This window comes from Lissotriton helveticus, chromosome 9, assembly GCF_964261635.1.
Source record: "Lissotriton helveticus chromosome 9, aLisHel1.1, whole genome shotgun sequence".
Taxonomy (NCBI): Eukaryota; Metazoa; Chordata; class Amphibia; order Caudata; family Salamandridae; genus Lissotriton; species Lissotriton helveticus.
Window position 1 is genome coordinate 926,629,119 of NC_136070.1, and position 22,051 is coordinate 926,651,169.

A 22,051-nucleotide genomic window follows, 5' to 3' on the forward strand; every position below is an offset into this window, starting at 1 on the left:
TGGGACACCCAATCGTTAGGCTGTACAGTGAACTCCAATGCAGTCCTCTTGCCATGGAGCCATTGAGCCGCCTTTTTCCAAAAGGTCTTGGCGCACAAGTTACTACTTGTGTAACGATATATCTGTAAGAGACATTAGTTAGTGATCGATTTCTTACCTTAGAATATCCCCAGGCGTCAGACTGGATCCTTAAAGTTTTTTGTCAGCAGTAACCCTGCACGTCAGAAGGTGGCGTCGTGCAGCTCCGCGTCCGTCGCTGGCATTGTATGCACCGAAATGACGTCACGGAGACTACTAAGGCGCCACCCATGCGCGCAGACGTCAGTTCTGTACACGATTTTTCGCGCCAGGAAAACAGAGCCATGCAAGAAATTGACCACTGGTGCCATGAAACTATGGGCCCTGAAAAGGATGACCATAACCCTAGAAATCAGTTCGCAGAACAGGGAGGATGTGTGGGGCGGTAAGGAATCTATCACTGACTAATGTCTCTTACAGATATATCGTTACACAAGTAGTAACTGGTGCATCTGAAAGAGACACATTAGTGATAGATTCCTGACCTTTGAATTGATACCCCAGCAATACCAACCCCGGTGGTGGGTCTGTGAACAAGATTACACCAGAAAGTCACGGAGAACAGAATGGCCAAAGAAGCCGTCTCTCCGGACTGGACTGTCAAGGCAGTAAAGCTTGGTAAACGTGTGCAGCGAGGCCCACGTAGCTGCCTGACAAATGTCCTGCAAGGCAATGGTAGAATGGGCACGCAGCCCCACAGGAGGCTCCTTCTTAGCCAACGAGTAACATGGTTTGATACACAGAACAATCCCACTGAGAGATGGTTTGTTTGTACGCGGCCCAACCGTTTTTTAGCGCCCACATAGCCAACAAAAAGTAGGTCATCCACCCGGAACTGTTGTGTGCGCTTCAGATAGAACAAGAGCGCACGTTTTGAGTCCAGACGGTGGAGCCTCTTTTCCTCTTTTGAAGGATGCGGAGGCGGAAAGAAGGTGGGTAAAGTGATGGTCTGCCCGATGTGGAAGGGCGTGACAACCTTTGGAAAGAAAGAAGGACCGGTCCTTAAAACCACCTTGTACGAGTGAACAGAAAGGAAAGGAGGTTTATAAGAAAGAGCCTGGAGCTCACTCACTGTTCTGGCAGAGGTGATAGGTGCCAGGAAAGCTGTCTTTAGAGTGAGAAGACGTAAGGGACAGTTATGAAGGGGCTCAAATGGAGCACACATCAGATAGGTCAAAACACGATTTAAGTCCCATTGAGGCATTACGAAAGGCACAGGAGGAAACGTGTGTGTAATGCCTTTGAGGAAGTGATTAACAACCGGGGACTTAAGAAGAGAAGGCTGATCTGGAAGCCATAGAAAGGTGGAGATGGCCGAAAGATAATCTTTGACAGTGCCCAGAGCAGAGCCCTGCTGGGGCAAAGAGAGAAGGAACAGAAGGACTTCGGAAAGAGGGGCAGAAAGGGGATCCACAGCTTTCGCTGTGCACCATGCCACAAATTGTTCCACCTTCAGGCGTATACCGTCTTAGTGTGGGACACCTGGCTGCCAGAAGGACATCACAGACTTCGGGAGGAAGATCAAAACCTGTCAACTTTTGCCGCTCAATCTCCACGCATGGATGTGGAGGCTGGACAGGTTCGGGTGGAGGACCATCCCCTGCTGCTGCGACAGAAGATCCTCCCGAAGAGGCAGTCGGATCGGGGGAATCGATCGCCAAGCTGAGTAGCTCAGGATACCAGTATCCCCGTGCCCAATCCGGAGCCACAAGGATGACTTGGGCCCGGTCGCGCCAAATCTTCTTCAGCACTCTGGGAAGAAGTGGTATAGGCGGAAAGGCGTACAACAGACTGCAGCCCTACTCGTGACGAAAAGCGTCGCCAATGAGTGCCGCCTTGGAAATTCCAACGTGAAGAACTGATGACATTGCGTGTTCTCTTCCGTGGCGAATAGATCTAACCAAGGCTCTCCCCACCGCAGAAAGAGACCTTGCGCCACGTCCGAGTTCAGAAGCCATTTGTGATCCATCATGCACCGGTGGCTGAGTTTGTCTGCCCTGGCATTCAGAGTACCTGCCAGGTGTTGAATCACCAAGGTGATGCCTTGATGTTCCAGCCATGTCCAGAGGCGCAGAGCCTCCTGACATAGGGTCCATGACCCCACCCTGCCCTGTTTGTTGCAATACCACATGGCGGTGGTGTGGTCCGTGAACACTTGCACTACACTTCCCCAGACAGAGGGAAGGAATGCTTTCAGTGAAAGTCGGCTCGCCCGAACCTCCAAAAGATTGATATTGAGTCTGGACTCTGCCGGAGACCAAAGGCCTCTGATCTCCGCCTCTCCCAAGTGGCCGCCCCATCCCAGGAGGGACGCATCCGTCACCACTGTGTGCTCCAGTTGGGGAAGGGAGAGGGAATTGCCATTGACCCAATCGCGATTCGTGAGCCACCACTGCAACTGTTGTGCAGTGCCCTCCGAGATCTGGACATGATCGGACAGGTTGCCCGATGTTGTGCCCACTGGAACTTCCGGTCCCACTGCAGAGCCCGCATATGCCATCTGGCATGTTGCACTAGCAAGATGCAGGGGGCATCAGGCCCAGGAGCCGGAGGGTCATCCTGACTGAAATCCGGTATAGAGGCTGAAAGATCGGAATCATAGCCTGAATATCCTGGACTCGCTGCTCGGGAGGATAAATCCGAAACCGCGTCGAATCCAGAACCACTCCGATGAAGGGGAGCTTCTGAGAGGGACTCGGGTGTGACTTCGGCACGTTGATGGAGAACCCCAGCAAAAGCAGGAGGTCGGACGTAGTCTGGAGGTGGGAGAAGACTGCCTGGGGCGAGCCCGCCTTCAACAGCCAGTCATCGAGATAGGGGAAGACTGAAACCCCTATTCTGCGCAGATGAGCTGCGACCACTGCCAACACTTTCGTGAACATCCGAGGGGCACTGGTAAGGCCGAAGGGGAGCACGGCAAACTGAAAGTGCTCTTGGCCTACCGTGAACTGCCAGTAACGCAGGTGGGCCTGCAAGACGGGGATATGAAAATATGCGTCCTGCAAGTCCAACGCTACCATCCAGTCTTCAGGTCGAGGGCAACCAAGACCTGAGCCAACATCTTGAACTTCTCCTTCCGTAGGAAGCGGTTGACATTCCTGAGGTCACAGATGGGGTGCAAGCCCCCTTTCTCCTTCTTGGGGACCAGAAAGTAGTGGGAATAATAACCACATCCTACTTCTGGCCCAGGAATGCGCTCAATGGCCCCCTTGGCCAAGAGGGCCATTACTTCCTGTTGGAGAAGCGCAAAGTGATCCCTCGACATGAGGTGGAACGGAGGTGGCATGGCTGGGGGTGCAGACTCGGAGGGGATGGAGTAGCCCCTTCGGACGATTTGCAGCACCCACCTGTCCGAAGTGACAGAACGCCAGTGGAGGAGGTGATGGTGAATCCTGCCGCCCACCGGCTTGGGGTGCACCCCAAAGCTCGGACTAGGAAGGTTTAGAGGCGAATGCTGAGAAAGTGGACGGTCCCACACGCTGGCCCCCTGTCCAGCTGCGGCGGGAACCACGTCTGCGCTGTGGTTGGTTCTGCACAGGCTTCTGGCTGAACGAACGTGTCGGGGTGCCCCTTCCATGGTCACGAAAGGAATGAAAAGTAGACCGGGCGCGTGGTGGAGAGCCCCAAGGACTTGGCCGTAGCCCGGGAGTCCTTAAAAGGCTCCAGCGCACTATCTGGCTTATCGCCAAACAGGCGGGTACCATCAAAAGGCATGTCCATAAGGGAACTCTGAACATCCCCTGAGAACCCTGTGGACTGTAACCAGGCGTGACGATGGAGGGCCACTGTGGTGTAAATTGTCCTGCCCAGTGAGTCCGTGGTGTCCAGTCCACACCGGATGGAGAACTTCGCGGCATCTTTCCCCTCAGCCACAGCTTGTGAAAGCGCCGCCCGAACTTCCTCAGGACACTGAGGCAGCGTCTGCGCAACCGTGTCCCACACAGCGTGAGAGAAACGGCCCAAGAGGCATGCGGTGTTCACCGACCGCAGCCCCAAGCTTGCAAAGGACAACAGTTTCTAGCCAAACTGTTCCAGCTTCTTAGACTCCTTATCCAGTATGGAATGCGCTTTGGGAAGTAGAGGCTTGGATGACCAGGCTCTCCGGTGTTGGGCGAGTCGTTAAAAAGGCATGGTCATCCGGTGCCGGGCGATGACGCCTGGCCACGTTCTTATCCACAGGAACTCCCGTGGCTGGTCTAGACCAGGTGCTAATCAACACATCAGTTAACGCCTCATTAAACGGTAGCAGAGGCTCCATAGAGCTTGCCGCTGGCTGAAGGACTTCAGTGAGAAGGTTAGTTTTGAGAGTCACCGTAGGCAGATCAAGGTCAATGGCCTCAGCTGCTCTACAGAGCACCACAGTGTATGTGGCGCCCTCCTCCATGGCTTCAGCAGAAGGAGAAAGAAAACCAGGCTCAGAGGAGAGGTCAAGGCCACCTGCATCCTCCGACTCTTCCACCCACTCCTGCTCCGACTCACACTGCCGTGCATGAGGGTCCTCGGACCCCTCCCAGTCGTTCCACTCTTCCACAGCCCATAGCACAGGCTGCGGCGGCAAGGGAGGGACAGGGGAATATAAATGATCCAACGGCACCGGGAACGGCGTTGGTCGGCGCTGATTCGGCTCCATGTCCCAATTAGGGTCCCAACCTGGAGCAAAATTGTCCGGAAACCAGGGCAAGGGACGAACGGAACCCATGCCGGGGCCGGCGGCGGCGCTGGCAGCAGAGCCGGCGGCAAGGGAGGCCCCTCAGGATGAATCGCGCGGCCCGAAGGCGCACCGGCGGGAGCCCGAGGCCTGAAAAGACGGTTCATGGCAGCAAGAAAATCCTGCACCTGGGCCAGAGTCGCCGATGGACCTGGATAAGGTGGGTAGGCACGGGACTCACAGGTTCCAACTGAGCCGCGGGGGAGGTACCCCCGGTACCCTCGTCTGCGTCCGGAGACTGACGGGGGGGACGTCGGAGAGCGAAAACGCTTCTTCCCCTTCTTGTTAGGACGTCTCTTACTCGATTCAGAGTGTGAAGACTTCCACCCCAAGGATGGATGATGATGGCTCCACGGTTGGTCCCTCGATCGACCCCTGGACCTCGAACGATGCGGAGACGACTGCCGGTCCTCCAGCAGCTTACGGAACCGCACCCCGAAAAGCCTTCGGAGCCATGGCCAGACAGTCAGAACATGACCAGGAGTCATGGTCACGCTCCAAACAGTAGAGACAGACGCCATGGGGGTCGGCCGCCGACATCGTACGGCGACAGGACCCACAGGATTTAAACCCAGGCATCCCTACGTGGCACAAGGAGTCAAAGACTCAAAAGAGAGGTAGAAACAAAAGTCTCAAAAAGTTAGTCAAAAAGTGACTAGGTTACGTGCTCTAACCGGATCTGCGCTTGCTGGCGCGAAAAAAGAAAGGACTGACATCAGCGCACATGGGTGGCGCCTAAGTAATCTCCGTGACGTCATCTCGGCGCATACGACGCCAGCCACGGACAAGGAGCCGCAAGACTCCACCTTCTGACGCGCAGGGGTACTGCTGACGAAAAACTTTGTGGATCCAGTCTGACGCCTGTGGATATTCTAAGGTAAGGAATCTATCACGAACGTGTCTCTTTCAGGTATCTCTATTTGTTAGTTTTTTGTGCAGTGAGGACCAGAGGGAATCTTCCCAGTTTGTCTTGGCTAGCTCTATAGCTTGTCTATATCTGGCTTTGCAAGCAACTATCTCAGGGCGCATATTAGATTTTACAGCCCGTACCAGGTCCCCCTTGGATTTCCTACACTCCCGATTATACCACGCTGCATCACTTTTCAGCTGTTGCTTTTTTTAATCCAAATTATGGTCTATACACGATTTGCCCAACAGATCTCTAATCTCGTTGTATAGGAGTTCATGGCAAATGCCCAGTTCCCCCAAACAGCAGAGGGTTTATGAGAAGGGAGCAAATATCCAAGAGTGGTTCTTCTGCAATGGACCCATGAAACATTACTCCAGTGAGGAGGGGTCAGTCACAGTGGTGGCTCCTCTGCTAAGGCAGGAAAAGAAAGGGGAAAAAAATTATAATAACGTAATGTTATTATCATTTAATGTTTCCCCCCGTTGTGGCAGCTTACGTGAGGGGGCAGGGCTGAAGAGCAGAGGAGGAGGGTACCACCCTCCTAAGTGCCAATGACTGTTTGGTCGGCCCTCTCGGGCCGCCCAAAACAGTCATGCACACATTCCCTGTTCTCCATGTAGGCTGCATTTCAGCCTGCATGGAGAAGATGCCCACCCCTACAGCCCATGGCTGAGCGCCGTGTCACGTGTCACGCTGCATTGCAGCATTGTGATTGGTCAGGGGAGGGAGCTTGGCTGCCTGCCTCCCTTTCCTGGAAGACAAGAGCAGGAGCAGAGATGCGTGTGACTAGGAGGGGAGGTAAGTGTTTTTAATTTTTTTGTTTTTCTTATTGTTCAAGGAAGTAACCATGGTAAAGAACTAGGATTACAAGTAAGGAACTTTTCCTTTTCACCAAAACCTAAACAAGACCCCAGCAAAAGCCTTCATAAGGACCTCTCATCAATGGCCTTTGGTACAATCCATCAACCCCTCTCCTTATACATCTTCATGATTTGAGATGCAGTAGTAAACCCTAGAATAGACCTTCACTTTCCTCTCGCACCAGCCAATATGATCTCAAATCTACCCATTAACATGTCCTGTTGTGCAAAAAACTGTAAAGCACTAAAGTGTACTGTGAGTGCTCCAATCCTGTTTAGGCCATTTCTACCTCAGACCATTTCATCTATCTTACAGAATTGTTCTGCCTAATCTTGCAGACGACACTCAGGTACTGCTGAAATCTAAACTTTAGTCTGACATCAACTGCTCTGCTTTCTTACCCCAGCTCACTGCCAAGTTCAGCAGAATAACCATTTAAAACAATACACTGGAATGACAGAAATACTGATAGCTGTTCACGAAAGAATATATTGCCAGCAAATTGGTGACCCCCAAGGGTTCTGCGTCTCCCGGAGACCCAAATGGGTGGGCATACAGGGCAGGACCTTTGACAAACGTATGACTACAAGGCTACCCGCTCTACTGCTCCCCTTGGGAAACATTTAATCCCCCCAAATAGGGCAGATACAGTTTGTGAAGTCACTGGATGGGGATACAAGTATCTACCACATTCCATTCACGAGGGTGCACCTTTCTGCTCCCTCCACTTGAAAATATAGGAAAATCCCCTTTTAAGAACCAGGGAAGAAAATCTCTATTTGCCCTGAAGAATGCCCTGGTCCTAAGAGGCCTTTACACAGGGACTGAAACATGTTGGCATGACACTAGGGTCATAGGACCATCACTTCCTTACGACCCCCTTGTATATATTTATTTTAATATCCACTGCGTCTCCACTAATAAAGAGATACCTGGAGAGCGCAGTAGGATTTATACCTCTAGACCCCCCTGGCCTATCTCTCCTAAGCGCTCCCTGAAATATGGTTAAGCCCACCCTGACCTTTAGGAGTCAGGGTGAACCCTATGATGAAGCATGACACCAATAGGGTGTGTGAGGGTTACCTAACAAAAAGGAAAAGCTTCCTTTCTCTCGCCTGAGCGGTTGATGCCTTGTGAGTCTAATTCTGAGCTTTTAGCGATGGAGATACCTTAAGTTAACAATCATTTTCATTCTGGAGGACGTATCCACTTCTGGGAATACATCTCTTACCCTTCCGGGCTTGGTAGAGGTCCCTCTACCATTGCTTACTTACAGTATAGCACTCAAAGTAAGACATATTTGGACCACTCTGGTGGCAACAAGAGAGATAAATCACAATGTTAATGTTTTATTTTACCCTCTTTTTGTGGCTGAATAACCAGCTCAAGAGAAGCATTGCGTCAAGCCATTCTTTAGATACATTGCTGTCAGTCTCCTCTGGAAAGGGCGTTAGCAAACTGATCGTTTCCACAGGTTACGGAGACTAACATAACTTGTTGGTGGGTTAGCTTCGAGTTCCTCTAGTTAAGTATGGAATGAAGCTCTCGAGAGCCTCCCTTAGTGTGTGGTCAACACAAGACCTAATATGTATTGTTTGTCACTTCACTTCAGAGTTGCCTCCAACACTGATTTCTCTTTGGATAGCTGTGTAGGATCCGAACCTCTGTTTTTCTTTCAGTAGCTATCATCAGAGCGGTCAGATTTCATGGTGCTGTTCTTCCATTGTGCTCAATATAAAGAGAGATAGAAAGGCCCTGCTAGGCTGCATACACCGAGGTCGCACTCAATACTGTTCCCTTACCAAAGTCTCTGCTCTCATTAGGGAAAGTTGATTCATTCTGGTCATTGCATGTTCCTAAACCCTATAACCCCTAACCACCTGCCTTGAGCGTACAGATAGGAGAGACCTGCCCAGCACAAAACATCTGTCATTTAGGAATCATTCAGCAGGGATAAGAGTGCCAACATTTCACATTGTAGGAACAGTCAGCTCACCCAAAAATATTCTCACCCTAGAGCAGCAGTCTTCAAAAGTTTAAATGCCGTGCCCCCCAGTGGGAAAAAAAAACATCGCCCCCCCCCAAACTTTTTCACTGTTATTCTATTAAACTGCCAATGTTTAAATATGTTTAGACATATGTAAACATTGCAATTAAGTTATGTTACTGTTTTAAAAATGCAATCAAATACATCATTGCCAAAAGTACTACCTTTTAACATTTTCTCCCAGCCAGGATATAAATAACAAGAGAGGTTAGTGATGGCCCAGTTTTTTCTGTTGAAAACAAAGAACTGTTTTCAGCATAATGATTATTTTGGCCCAAGCTTGCCCCCCCATGCCTCCCCCTGTCTCCCCCGGATCACTTGAGGCCCCCCCAAGTTTGAAGACCCATGCCCTAGACGAAGTCTGATGGTATTGCAGGAGTGCCTTCTGCAAGGAGCTTTAACAAGGCTGTTGCCTTAAAGCTCAGGGAGCTTCTAAGCTAAGTGTAACATCTCGTTCTCGTAGTGAATACTCCAATTCTCTTCATTAGCCCTACCTGTTCCTCACTAAATTATGTGTTCCTTTCTCCAAAGACAGCCCTCTTCCTTATCCCACATCCTGTCCCACCCTGTATTCAGAGACCTCGTCCCTTACCAGAAGACCTCTGGTGACACAGATAATTTTGCTGACCATGCTATCAGAAATAGTTACCTGGTCAGTGACATCATACACGATGATAATGCCATGCGCCCCACGGTAGTAGCTGGATGTGATTGTTCGAAAGCGTTCTTGGCCAGCTGTGTCCCACTGAGTGGGAAAGGAGGGAAAAGATAGAAAGACTGTGAGTTTTCAGTTTATGCAAAGCTTTATTATGAGGATCTCAAATTCAATGCACTATAAGCATCGCAAAGTCATAGATGGAAACAACTCAGTTACAGAAAAAACCTTGAAGCTTCCCGCTGTACCACTTTTCCTCATTACGCCATTGTGACCATCATCACAGAGAAGAAGTAATTCAAGGTAGCAAGGAAATATCATCTCTCCTATTTATGCAAACATCCTGGGTTTTATATGACACGAAGAGCCAAAATACCATAAGTGCAAGTGTCTAAATTGATGAAAAGTTTAAGTTTACAAAATCTAAAGTTCAGCAATGTGAAAAGGGCACTAAGGAATTTGTCACAGGATACAACGTCACAATCGTACTTGGGTAAATTGGATTGGGATACCAATTACATCCAGCCAGGATTGTACGAAATACGATAAGTCTTTTGTAGAACCACAGATCTAGGACACTGAATAATCACTGAATAATTTTGTAGAGCCAGCATTGACATTTAGATAAGCAAAGCCTCACAAGGAGAATTGGCACCAACTTGGGGACTCCTATCCACTGGAAGCCACAGACGTTTAGATAGGTGAAAACCCACAGCTTTACATCTAGAGACCATCAGATGCTTTTCTGTGCCAGTTTTACCTTTCTCGTGCTTTTTTTCATTGATTTGATCATCTCTCTACTTACAGGGATCTAACATCACAACTGCTGAGGGAGTTGGAATACACCTTGTGTGGGATAGAAAGATGATACATTTTAATTTTTACAGTTTTTCCACTTTTAAAACTTTTTTGGGCATATACCATTTTGAAACCTGTTGGGGTCTGCCTATTACTGACCCAATGAGGCTCTTATTTCATCCTGGTGTTGCCAGATCTATTTTTATTATTTTGCTAGCATTCGAAAATCATGCAACAGAGGAAAAGGAATGGTTTCAGCTACATTAGCCTATCCATAGCGCCGTCTTCTGCCACTACAGACCAACCACACAGCAGATATATTGCTGTCCCATATAACAGTTAGGCTCTTCTTTAGATTGTGCAATTTGCTAGTGAAACGGAATCCACTAGGTTACATTCAGTACCTCTGCCTTGGCAGCACTATCACTTCTACAGCTCCCATAATGTGTTCTGTCTGATATTCACATGGAATATGAGTTGTGCTGTAGAGTGTCATGGTTACTCACCCTATCTGATAGGGCGCCAAATTCACCTAAACAGGGCTACTGGAATTAAGAGATTATCCATGCATTCGCCATAATCCACCATCTTCTGCATAATTTTGAGGATTCAACTAAACAAAGTGTTTCTGGTTTAAACAAAGTTATTTAAATACACAACACATGATGCTGCACAGTGCCAGATCCTTTATCAAAGGTTAACTAGTAAACTGTGAATTGCTGATTGCTGTATTCAGATGTAAAACTGGAGCTGACAAAGTTAAAACATTTGCCCAGATAGTAGTGTGTATTAAGATGACAAAAGGGGCAAATTATTACTGAAACACAATGTGGATCATGAGGCAGCATCATTTAGCTTTCTCCCAATACTTTAGTCAACCTGGCACATAATGTGGTCCTCTGTTGCTGCAGAATTCCAGTGGCCCTGCTGAAAAGCAATGCTACACAAAATTCCTAATAAATACATTGAAACTTCAAATTTGTAGGCATTTTTTACCTGCCGAAAGCCTCAAATTAACCTTCGTATTTTGCAGTCATTGCCAGCTAATGGTTATTTGCCAGTATGAGATGTGCACAACTCCCCTTCAGGAGCAAGGCATTTTGTCAACATGTTTTTCAACAAGATTTTGTGGCCTTTTAATCTTTGTCTTGATACTACTTTGTAGGGAGTTTCCTCTTTTCTTTAGGAGTGCCACAGAGGTTTCTGGTCTTAGGAAAGGCATTTGTATTGCTCAATAATACAAATCCGGGGAATTACCAGGATAGGCTGCAGCCAGATTGACTTGGCTTCGTAAGTTTCTGACGACCATTCTAGGAAGACTTCCCCACAATCCTTTTAAGAAAATTTACAGTATTAGTCGTTGTGGTCTTTTAAGAAGGCATCTCAAAAGAGGACATCTTTTACTATTAGGAACGATAACTTGGATCTTAAGGTGCAAGAGTCTCTCTCCTCTTCCCTATGCCCTGGTCTGCCCCCAGCAATCCTAAAAGCAACTATGGTCTCTATACCCTTGATAATCCTCGTTTACATTGCTACAATTCTGGAAATATCTCTCCAGAGGTTTCCTTCAATAGGAGAGATATTTGTCTTTATCTCTATTACCAGACCTTTTCATTGCAAGAAATAGTCCTCTTTTGGGCATTATAATTCTTTTGAAATCTATCAATCCATTTAAGTGCTGCCAATTTCAGAGATATTGCTTCAGCGGGTCCTAAGCGGTGGTGCTTACAGTCAAGTAATTCAGTCAATGGTTATTGCCCCATTTGTGCACTCTCCTTTTACTATTAACATATCTATTGTGGTGCAACGTCCTCAGAAAACCTACATTTGAAAACGTATGCATCTTTAAACACAATTCCTTTGTAGCACAACTTTTTCTGTTGGCATGAAAATGATCACGAGGCAAAATAGTCTAAAATTAAATATTTTACTTTTTGCACCTGACAACATTGGTCGTGTGTATGGCACAATTCCAATCCTTATGAGAGGTTTGCTTTTTCTCTTTTTAACAATGTGTGCAAAATATTATGGCATGACATCAAGTAGGAAATAGAGGTCACATATATGAACGATTATAAATGTGATACTTTTGCTTTATTATGACATCTTGTTTCCCTCATTTTATAAAATGACCAGGCCTCCACTCACACCTCCTCGGCCTGTTCTGACATCATAGGTTATTTGCAGTTTTGACCACAGGTTCAAGTATAAGAAAAGGGTCTTTATTTCAGGAAACTAGAATCTTCCATTGGGGAGTAGCACTCAGAACACTGGCAGTATAACTATGTAGCACTAGAGAGTCTAACAACAGTGATAACTTGTTGTAGCCACAAACTGTTTTCCTGCTGCCTCCCATCCCCCTCCCACTGCCTCCCGTGGAATCGGATGCCAGAGGCACCATACCACAAGCTCTCCTTGTTGGTATAGTGTCCAGTCAGCCTACCTGCCCACTCCCAAGTCTGAGTTTGACACTAGATCCCAGCAATCGTGCTAAATGGTTCGGTGCAGTTACAGCAATTGGAGACTTCTGGCACACAGAGGCACACTCACAATTTGTAGCTTGATGGTCTTGCCCTCCAGTTCGATGGTTCGGATCTTGAAGTCCACACCGATAGTGCTGATGTAACTGTCTGTGTAGGTGTCATCCTAGAAACACATGGATTAGAAAACATGTCAATGTTTCCATGGAACAAAAGCATCTAATGTTGCATCATAAATCATTTTGCAACAGGGTAATTCCACTATATTCCTTACCAGCGCTGTATTATGTTGAGCCATGGAGAACCTGCCATTAATCTATTTCATTCTCAGCATTGTTTACAGCTAGAGTTGCGCCATTAACTTCTCACGAAGGAGGTATCGTCTTCTATTGGCACAAAGAGTCTTTACTCTCATGCACAGTGAACAGCTGGGGATATGCCACAAACCTGTCCACAAGTGATGCATTCCCCCCTTACAATATTGCTGGCAGAAGAGGGCATGTCACCTATCTGCACACAAGAGATGTGTTCCATTCTCGACACAACCACAATTAGGGGATGAACCACTAACCTTATCACAAGTGTTGGACCTGAAATCTTTGGCGTGGTCTTCCCCTAACTTTTTGCCTTCCAGCCTCCTGTTTTTGCTGGTTTTAGGATTCTGCACACTTTTCCACTGCTAACCAGTGCTAAAGTTCTTGTGCTCCCTCTTCTAAACATGGTAACACTGACTTACACCCAATCAGCATATTTAATTAACTTGTACATCCCTGGTAAAGTGGTGCTACATGTATTCAGGGCCTGTAAGTTAAATGCTACTAGTGCCCTTAGCATTCATTGTGCAATCCAGTTAAGTAGCCCTTTAAACAAGCCTCAGGTCCACCACTGCAATCTATGTGTGCAATTTTAAACTGCCATTTGGACAAGGAAAAATAAAACTTTTGATAGGCCTAAACCTTCCATTTTAATATATATGTCACCTTTATGGCAGGCCCTAAACAGCCATAGTGCAGGGTGAAGTGTACTTAAAAAGTTGGATGTGTACTTTTAAGTTTTACATGTCCTGGTAGGGTAAATTTCTTATATTCGATTTTCACTACTGCCAGGCATACCTCTCCTATAAGATAACATTGGGTTATCTTATACCATTTAATAAGTGATAACTTTCAATTGACAGTAGGAAAGAATGTCGAGTTTGGTGTCTAAAGAATTGTAATTTAAAACTCTCTTTAATGGTAAAGTCGGATTTGAAGTCACAATTCTGAAAATGCCACTTTTAGAAAGTTCTTAGAGAAAAAATTGCTGACCATACAAGAATTATACTGACTCCGTATTTAGAGTAACAAATCAACTTTAGTTAAAGATTTGTTTGGTATTGTTTATTTATACCTTTTACTTCATTTGTTTTCGAATTAGAAAATAGTTTAGACAAAAAGACATACCTTATACATACAATTATTCAAAAAAAGAGGGGGATGAAAAAGAAGAACAAACTTCAAATGACTGTACTGAATCACAAGAACATTTACAAAAACATAAATCCACATCTATATACAATTGCACAACTCTTTGTGTACCAACACAAATACTCATTTACATTTGGTTTTCCAATTCCAAACATCAAGAAAAATCAAAGAAAAATCAGATGGAGAAAAGATAAATCAATATCATGCACAGTGTAGGTAAGGCTGAAATGCTTAATCAAAAACTTTCAGTCATTCAGGGAACAAATTAATCCCAGATCTTTAAACGGTGCTTGTCTCCATTAGGCCGACGCGTTTCGACTGAAAGTTTTTGATTAAGCATTTCAGCCTTACCTACACTGTGCATGATATTGATTTATCTTTTCTCCATCTGATTTTTCTTTGATTTTTCTTGATGTTTGGAATTGGAAAACCAAATGTAAATGAGTATTTGTGTTGGTACACAAAGAGTTGTGCAATTGTATATAGATGTGGATTTATGTTTTTGTAAATGTTCTTGTGATTCAGTACAGTCATTTGAAGTGTGTTCTTCTTTTTCATCCCCCTCTTTTTTTGAATAATTGTATGTATAAGGTATGTCTTTTTGTCTAAACTATTTTCTAATTCGAAAACAAATGAAGTAAAAGGTATAAATAAACAATACCAAACAAATCTTTAACTAAAGTTGATTTGTTACTCTAAATACGGAGTCAGTATAATTCTTGTATGGTCAGCAATTTTTTCTCTAAGAATTTATATAGGGTCCAGCTGTCCTTACTCCCTAGGACCTATCTCCTTGTATATAAAACTTTTAGAAAGTTGGCATTTTTTGTCCTAATAATTTGGTGTCTGCACTCGGTTTCCTTGGCCACATGCCTAGGTGTACTTGGTCTTTGTGGATTGCTCCCAGACAGTGAGACAAAGGAGCATAGGAGTTGGCAGGATGGGCCATCTCTGACTTGATGAGTGGGAGGAGCTGTCACCTACCACACTTCCACATCACAAAGGCTCTGCTTGAGCACACTCACAAAGAGTTTGACACTAGTCTATTGTGACCCCAGACAACCTGGAGTCAAGGCAGGGAGGTAGGAAATTCCAATTACTTCTACGGGTGGAAACCTACAGAGTCTACTACTACTTCAAAGTGGACACCAGGTATCAATCAATCAATCATGGGCTTGTAAAGCGCGGCTACCCACCTGTGAGAGTCTCAAGGCGTTGGCGGGGGGGGCTGCTAGTCCCTCTGGGTGTAGGATCATTCAAAGAGCCAGGTATTGAGGTTCTTTTTTAAGTGGGTCAGCAACGCAGAATGCCTGAGGTGGAGGGGCAGGGTGGTCCAGGTCTTGCCGGTGAGGTAGGAGAATGAATTTCGGTCGGTTCTGGCCTTGTGGATCCTAGGGACAGAGGCTAGGGCAAGTTGGGCGGAACGGAGTGGTTGTGCTGGTACATGGAACGCAGGTGGTGGTTCAGGCATGCTGGTCCTTAGTCGTGGAGAGCTTTATAGGCATGTGTGAGTAGCTTGAAGGCGATTCTCCTGTTGACTGGGAGCCAGTAGAGTTGTCGGAGGTGTTGCATGATGTGGCTGCGGCAGTGGATGTCGAATTTGGCTGTGGCGTTTTGACATTCAGTAGTTTCTTGAGCGGTTTCTGGGTGACGCCAGCGTACAGTGCGTTGCCATAGTCGAGTCTGTTGGCGATGAGTGAATGGGTAATAGTCTTTCTGGATTCTGTGAGGATCCATCGAAATGTCTGTTGAAGCAGGCCAAGCGTGTGGAAGCAGGCTGAGGAAACTGTGTTAGCTTGGCGGTTTATGGTGAGCAATGAGTCCAGTTTGATGCTGAGGTTGCGAGCATGTTCTGTCGGGATGGGGTGAGTCCCAGAGTAGCTGGCCACCAAGAGTCCGTCCCAGGCTGAAGGGGAGGGTCCCAGGATGGGTACTTTGGTCTTTTTAGAGTTGAGATTGAGACAGCAGTCTTTCATCTAGGTGGCAATGGCCTTCATTCCGCTGTGGACTTCGGTTATGGTCGTTATGGGTTCATTGGTGAGGGAGAGGATCAGCTGGGTGTTGTCAGCGTAGGAGCCATTGTTAAGTCCGTGGCTTCTAATGACGGCGAAGGGGGCAAATTGTTGGACCCTCAGACCCCACTGTTCAGTATACCTCTGGAGCTGTGGAAGACTCGGAAGGACTGATGTGCTTCTCTGCATAAAGGACTGTAACTCTGTTGTCCTGCTGCATCAGTGAAGGACTGGACCTGCATCTTGATTCCAGGACCGCCAGAGTGACTACAAGGGCTAGTTGGCTGGCCTCCTGATCAGAGCCTCAGGGACAGAAAAGGCTTCAACAATCTTAAACCCAGCACCTTGACTCTGTCTGCTGTGAATCTTAACCCCCCCCCCCGGGGTGCCACTCCCAGCCCTGGGCCCTTGAAAGTGGGCCTGAAGGTGCTCTACTGGTACAGCTGTGGTCCTGTAAAGCAGAACCGGTGCAACATGACGCACCTCCTTGCAGCTGCACTGGAACTGCCTCAGTGCGACGCATCCCCAACACTGGACCCATCATGCAGCTCGCAGTCTCCTTGGAACTGCCAGTGCGCAATGCATCTTCGACGCAGGGCTTCACATCACAAGCCCCTCTTCCATAGTATCCTCGACGACGATGTAAGATTCTGCATCCCAGCTCCACAGCTCCCCGGAACCGCTCCTGAAAAATGCATCCTAGACACGGGATCTTGCAACACTCTGCAAACCACGATTTAAGGTACTTTTGTTTAGCGGAACAAACTTGGTCCCTGTAGCCAGCCCACGCTCCATCGCAGTTGGCCTGAACTTGTGACTTTGACCCGGTCCAAGGCGACCAGATAACCACGGCTGGCAATTGGTGCTTCTAGACACTATTTTCACTTAAACTTTAAAATTGCATATCTCTAGTTCTACTGATTGGATTTTTGTCATTTTGGTCTCAGATCTATACTACTATTATAAAGAGAGAACATGCACCTTTGAGCCAGGTAAACTCGGGAACCACAGCGCCAATCCACACACCCGATACATTGTAGAAATTGTCAGGGTGTGCAGATGGACATAGGCTATAAAAAAAAAAAATAAACGTACATTTAAAAAAATTATTTTAAAAAAAGTAGTGCCCTGAAAGTAGCGCCGGCCGCGACGCTGCTCTGGCCGCGACGTAGCGCGTGCGTGATGACGCGGAGGAGCGGCGGCCGGCGGACATGGAGCTACGGTGAAGTGAGGAGCGCGGGCGTGTCATGGCGAAGAGCAGCGGCGGTGAAGTGAACTTCGCGGGAAGGAGCGGCAGCACAGGTAAAGTAAAGGCTCAGGGCGGGAGGGAGTCGGGGCGGGAGGGGAGCGGGTGTGCACAGAGGGACAGGCGGGAGGAGTCGGGCGGGAGGGAGTCGGGGCGGGAGGGGGTCGGGGCGGGAGGGGGTGTACTGCCCCCAGCCCCTTTCTGCCCCAGGCAACGCTGGGGCGGGCTGCTAGTAATTTATAAAGATTTACTCTATGTTTCTAACTTAGTGTGGGATTTTTCTTGTGTTGTGTTTTCACTTTATTACTGTTTGAAGTGCTGCATAAATACTTTACATATTGCCTCTAAAGTTAAGCCTGACTGCTTATGTGCCACGCTACAAGAGGGTTAAGCACAGGTTATTTCGGGTTTTGCTTGTGTTTCACCCCGACAGATTGTTGTTGCTGATTGAGCAGGGTTTCACCCCTCTCAACGAGTGACTCAATTTCCGACAACTAGTAGTAAATTTTGTTTGCACAAAGCTCCTAGTGAGGTGTAGACCATAAATATTATCATGAAATGCTCAGAACCCGTGACTGGTGTTATTTTTTTTTTTTTTTTTAAACCTTTATTGAACAATGAAAGCTCACAAATACTGGCCTACAACCCCACGGGCTGGCCAGAACAGAATGGTCGAATAACCAGCATACAAAAAGAAGATCTGTACAGGATATAACGTCAGGAGCACTGGTGAAGCAATAAAAACCATCGAGCGTTCAGCAAGAGCAGGATAATAAAGGTTAATTTTCTAGCACGGGGAGGGGACCAAAGGAATAACGGGCCGTCTATGAGAATACAAGGGAGGGACCGCGGCAAGCCGCCATTTTATAAACACAACGTAAGAAAATGACTCCATATAATCAAATCTAGCAAAGGACAGAAACAGAATCAGACCATCAAATAGCGTCAGTGGCAACAGTCAATCGCGCTCACTCACCTCCGCCCCTACCCGAACAAAGAAGACGTGATCAAAAAGCCCCATCACAAAGACTATGCAATACGCACCCCAACGGAAAAGGGGGACCTCCATAAAGGAGGAAGGGAAAGAGGGAGAAAAAGACAACAAAAGGAACACCCGCCAGACCATGCACCCCCAGGGGGAAAAACAGGACAATAAAACCGGCATGCGATGTAACAGAAACACGATACCAGAATAGGCAGCGAACCACAATCAGCCACACACCGGAAGAAGGACAGAAAACCCCCGGGGGAGACACGAGGTGACAGAGTCCCGAAAAAGTGAATACACAAGAGCCATAGAACAAAAAAAGGGAAAAGAAGGGGGGAAAAAGACCCCCCGACACAAACAGACCCCCCCCACCCACCCCTAAGCCCACCCTGCACCCCTGCAGAAGGCTACGGCCTACCCCCCCCGCAGCGTGCCTGTCGCCCTAAATAGAACCCGAAATATAGTGGAGCAAGAAAAGTTGGAATTAAAAGACAAAAAAAGGGGGGGGGGGAAGGAAGGGAAGGAAAGAAGGGAGTAAAGACATACAAACATACACACGGGGGAGGGCCAAAGACAGGAGTAAACGCACCCATCCACCCGCCCGGGTTAAAGGTCCAAGTCCTCGGGAAGCCAAGAGTATCAGGCCAAAGTCCAGGAACACTAACCAATTACACAGAACCATATCAGGACACAGAGATCTTCCAAACCGTGCATGAGCTACCGCATATAAGAGTCAGTTTTCATCAGCCCTGACCCTTTTTATCCAAAGCAGTAAGGGTCCGATCCAACGAGGACCCTGCCAGAAAGAACAGAAGGCAGGCAGCAGGAGAGTCCAACGGGAGTCCAAAAAAGTCACAGGAAAAAAAGCACGGAAGATCCAGGAAAAGCACAGAATGTAGCAAACGATGCAGGCACAGTTCCAAGGATATATCCATAAAAACCGACCCATCCGGGCCGGCACAGGAGACGTCATCGGGCAGTGGTGATTGAGAGGGACCAGGAGAATCATGAAAGTCCGGCAAAACAAAATCCAGCTCCCGGGCCAAGGGCAGAGGAGGCAGCACAGGAGGAGAAGGCGCCATCAGGTTGCGCACCTCCGGGGCGGCAGCCGGGGCCGAGTCCGCCAGGAGAGTACCAGCCACACCCCGCGATATCAATGCCTCATCCGGTCGTGGGGGCCCGGGAGGCTCGCAGTGAGGAACCGTCTCCAGAGCCAGGAGTGGCGCGGCCACCGAGAGCCGCCAGGATAGCAGGATGTTTAAGATCCCCTTAAGTGCAGGAAAACCTTCACAGTATCCGACACCCGGGCCTTGCGGCGGGCCCCCAGTGCTCGTCCGGGCCCGGCCCAAACAAATGGGGTTGGTCGCCATCTTGAGAGCCCGAACAGGCCGCGCGGCCAACAACCTCCGCCGGGGCGGCAGTCAAGCAGATAAAGTCCCGCCGACAGGCAGAAGAACACCCCGGACAGGAAGGGGGGCCACCAGAAGAAGGGGATTCACCGGCCCCCCAATGTCGCCAGTCCCGTTTTCTGAGTCCGGCGGCAAAGAACAAAATGGCCGGACCGGAGAACAAAGGGGGAGGAAGCTGAACACACGAGGAACCCCAATAATGGAGGGCAGCGTCACCATCCAAGGCTGCCGCCACACAGGAGTCTCTTAGCCAGGAACCTCCGGCTCACACGAACAGCGACCCTCCAATCACCTCCAGCGCGCCCCGAAGGGCAAGCCCGCAGGCTGCATCCGGCCCAGGAGCCGGGACGAAGAACCAGGCCAGTCCGCTCTCGAGTCCCGGGAATGGTCGGGGGCACTGCACCGGACCCACAGCAGCCAGGACAACCGGAACAAGTGGTAAGTGCCTGCAGTGCGTCGTAGCAGTACCACACAGCAAGGAGGGCTTCCCGGGGCAGGATAAATGCAGGATAAATGTGAAAAACACAGGCGGGCGAACGGAGCCGAGCTAAAGCGCGGCCATCTCGGTCGCGAGCTAGGCTCCTCCCCCGGTGTTATTAAATGCCAGCGCAACGAATTCCAAGGCTGCGTAGTCTTGATTCTACATCATGCCTGTTTAATCAACTAACATACACGCCCTGCCTCTTGTCTCACGCTTTCAGATTCCTGCTTCCTCTCTTTGCAACTGTTTTTCTGCCTTTCTCTTCATCCTTCTTTCCTGTTTAGCTATTTTCCTCTCTCTTGCTCTCGATCAATGTTTGATGAGGGAAAATAAGTGCTGCTCCCCAAAAATAAGTACTACTGGGCCCATTGGCAATCATGGGCTCAAATTAAGCACTAAGCAAACACAAGGAGATGTGGACGGAGCCCTGAAACTTTTCAGACACTCACCAAAGTCACAGGTCTGGGTTGAAACCATCATTGTTCTTTAGCTCACTTCGCCACCTCAGTGCAGACCCAGCTATATGCAAATCAGTCTTGACCCTGTGCCTCATAGGAACAGTCCAGCCCAAACAGCAAAGCCAGGTCTTCCCTGAACCGAACAAGCATCCTGGGACCGGTTTCGGGGTAACACCCCTCATCAGCCAGGCTAACTTGAATCCAGTGGCAAAGTGAGCAAGAGACCCACGTCTGGGCATACAATGCCAACTTCGGACAAACAAAGCAAACACAAGGAGATGATGGACAGAGAGCTGAAACTTTTCAGACACTCACCACAAGTCACAGATCTGGGTTGAATCCATCATTCTTTAGCTCACTTCAGTTCAAACACAGCTATATGCAAATCAGTCTTGACCCTGTGCCTCATGGGAACTGTCCAGCTCGAACTGCCAAACCGGAAACAAGCATCCTGGGACCGCTTTTGGGGTAACATCCCTCATCAGCCAGGCTAGCTTGAATCCAGTGGCAAAGTGAGCAAGGGACCCACGTCTGGGCATACCCTGCCAACTTTGGGCGAACAAAGCAAACACAAGGAGATGATGGACGTAGCGCTGAAACTTTTCAGACACTCATCCCCAGTCCCAGACTGGGGGTGAATGTTTTGATTTGTTCTGCATTCCGTCCATCAATTGTGTGTCTTTTGCTTTCTGACTCCAAATTAAGCACTAAATCTGGGCTATTTTCTTTCCAAGACTGAATCAATGACCATCCTATGTGAAAAGTATTACTTCTAGAAGACAGATCTTGGACATGCCATTATCCTACCCACAAGAGGTATATTCAAGTCACAGCAAGAGGGGTGTGGCACTCACCAGCACCCAATAGATGCATTCCCCTCAAAACACATTGGTTATGGGGTCCTGCCGGTGAATAGCTTCTATAAGAGGTGGGCGTGAACTACTGTAGCTCTGGCAAGTGTCCCTCTTGTAACTTAGCGGAGGAAACACTTCATCACTCTACCTTTTTTTGTCTTACATATGTTAGGCCACGAAAACAATGGCTAGAACCTATATGCAAACTCTTCACTATTCATCATTATCTGCCTGCACTACGCACTTTACGCTCTGACATTAGAGAGGTGATTGTTGTTGGAATGACAACATTTTTACATGCTGCTTGGCTCATCCATACTCGCAGTGCCAAAGCAATGAAGTGGTGAAATGCGTTCATGTTAATTTTTTTCTTTTTCTCTCACTCTCCATTTTCTGATAGGAGCTCTTTTATTATAGATATACTTTATCTGTATCCAAGCTGAATGTTGTTTTTAACATTACCAGAGTTTTTTTCTGGTTATTTATCATGTGTTTTTAACGTTGTGGCACTGGCACTTTGTATGTGATTGATTGTATTTATTGTTGTTAAGCTACCTTGATTGTTTTTATATTTTTATTCCTGTTGTACTGTGTTTTATT

General features: G+C 47.8%; 1 protein-coding gene across 2 annotated transcripts in view; it reads right to left on the minus strand.

Moving 5' to 3' along the window:
- LOC144782014 (ras-related protein ORAB-1-like) overlaps positions 1–22,051 on the minus strand; it is a 141,995-nt gene that overhangs the window by 31,627 nt on the left and 88,317 nt on the right. For both annotated transcript variants that reach the window (XM_078661125.1, XM_078661124.1), the window contains exons 4-5: positions 12,608–12,703; positions 9,254–9,349 (exon numbers count right to left, since the gene is read on the minus strand). In XM_078661125.1, coding sequence (XP_078517251.1) covers positions 9,254–9,349; positions 12,608–12,703 — 192 coding nt within the window. The remainder of the gene's footprint in view (positions 1–9,253; positions 9,350–12,607; positions 12,704–22,051) is intronic.